This window comes from Mus pahari, chromosome 7 (assembly GCF_900095145.1).
Source record: "Mus pahari chromosome 7, PAHARI_EIJ_v1.1, whole genome shotgun sequence".
Classification (NCBI taxonomy): domain Eukaryota; kingdom Metazoa; phylum Chordata; class Mammalia; order Rodentia; family Muridae; genus Mus; species Mus pahari.
Genome location: NC_034596.1, coordinates 69,174,969 through 69,176,613, shown reverse-complemented (window position 1 = coordinate 69,176,613; position 1,645 = coordinate 69,174,969). Strand labels below are relative to the sequence as shown.

At 46.4% G+C, this 1,645-nt stretch overlaps 1 protein-coding gene across 1 annotated transcript in view; it reads right to left on the bottom strand.

The window, feature by feature from the left end:
* Prkch (protein kinase C eta) overlaps positions 1-1,645 on the bottom strand; it is a 198,928-nt gene that overhangs the window by 59,394 nt on the left and 137,889 nt on the right. Inside the window, exon 10 of the mRNA XM_021201500.1 lies at positions 1,268-1,422. Within this exon, the coding sequence (XP_021057159.1) occupies positions 1,268-1,422 (155 nt within the window). The remainder of the gene's footprint in view (positions 1-1,267; positions 1,423-1,645) is intronic.

Below are 1,645 nucleotides of genomic sequence, written 5' to 3'. Positions count from 1 at the left end.
CAGAGAGAGACAGAGAGACAAAGTGACAGAGAGAGAGAGAAAGAGAGAGAGAGAGAGAGAGAGAGAGAGAGAGAGAGACTGGCCAGGTGTGGGTTTCTAAATGGTCAAAGCCCATCCCCAACAAGGGGACACACATCTTCCAACAAGGCCACACCTAAGCAATTCCATCAACCAACCAGGAACCAGACATTCAAATACATGAGCCCACAGGGGCCATTCTCATTCAAAGCACCACAGGCTCACCAGAGCAGGGAAGATGAAGTAGCAGGAATTTAAAACATCTAATCCCTCACAGCCACAGTCAAGAGCAAGGGAAATGGATGCATACAGGCTAATCTGTGCTCAGCTCACTTTCTCTTCTTCTGTACCATCTGCGACCCAAATTCAGAGAATAGTGCTGCACACATTCAAGCCAGACCCTTCCCACATCAATTAATGTGACTGAGACAATTCCCCACAGACAAGCCCAACACTAACCTGATCTACACAATGTTTCATCGACAGTCCCTTTTAAGGTGGCGCTTGTGATTGTGTCAGGCTGATCATAGAAACTAGCCATCACATGTCATTTACAGAGTGGGAGGACCCTGGCCAGGGATGAACGGAAAATGTCAACACGAACACACCGAGACACGTGCTAGCCATTCCGTTCACATACTGTCCACCATCTCTCTGATTAATGCTTCACCAGCTATCCCTTGAGAACACCAATCGGATTTTGAGTCCACTCAAATTACAGCCTATTAAGATCAAAGGATTGTGTTGTGACATGTAATCAAATACTGTTGAGGCTACACATGAGAAACATTGTCCACCCCATTCCTAGGCATAGTGTGGCCTGGCAAACCTTCCTCATCTGACCTTAGTGCCATTACAGCTACTATCAGCAACAGTTAAGACACAGACCTTGGCTCAGTTGCCAGCTCTTAAAATAGAACAAGTCCACCACATTAGCCAACTCACTTCAAACATTAGACTGGGAAGAGGAGAACAGTAATGAATCCAGCACTTTCCAGGGCTTGGCTACCGCAGCAAATGCTGGCTGAACCAATCCATAAATATTAATCTCTCTGGAATTCAAACAGACTGTACATTTTAGTTTGGAGACAAGAGTTCATCTCTGTGATAACTCTAATGAATACTTGGGCCTTCTGTGAATTTCATTGCTAAACACTTGAATCAATGATCACGAGAAATGAAAGGCTGGGTTAAGTGAGGAGCCAGGCAGGGGGTTGACTCAAAAGAGGCGCCCAGGATGCAAACTCACCTGTAGATGATACCTTTCTCATGTAGGAACATGAGTGCAGAAATGATCTCTGCAGCGTAGAAACGGGCACGGGCCTCGTCAAAACGACGGGACTTTTGGATGTGGAACATCAGGTCGCCTCCGTTCACAAACTCCATGACGAAGAACAGACGGTCCTAAACAAAACATGTGGGCATGGATTAGCCTCTCATTGCTCACCAGCATCATTCCCCTCAAAGAGACGTATTCCAAAAAGCATACAGAGTGCTGTGTGGGAGCAGAGGTTAGCCCCGTGTGGGGGTCAGGTCTGTGATCTCTTAGGGAGGGGTGGCATGGAAATCTCTTTAAGGTAGTTCCATACAACCTTGACTTTCTATGTCACTAACCATATGGAAGGCA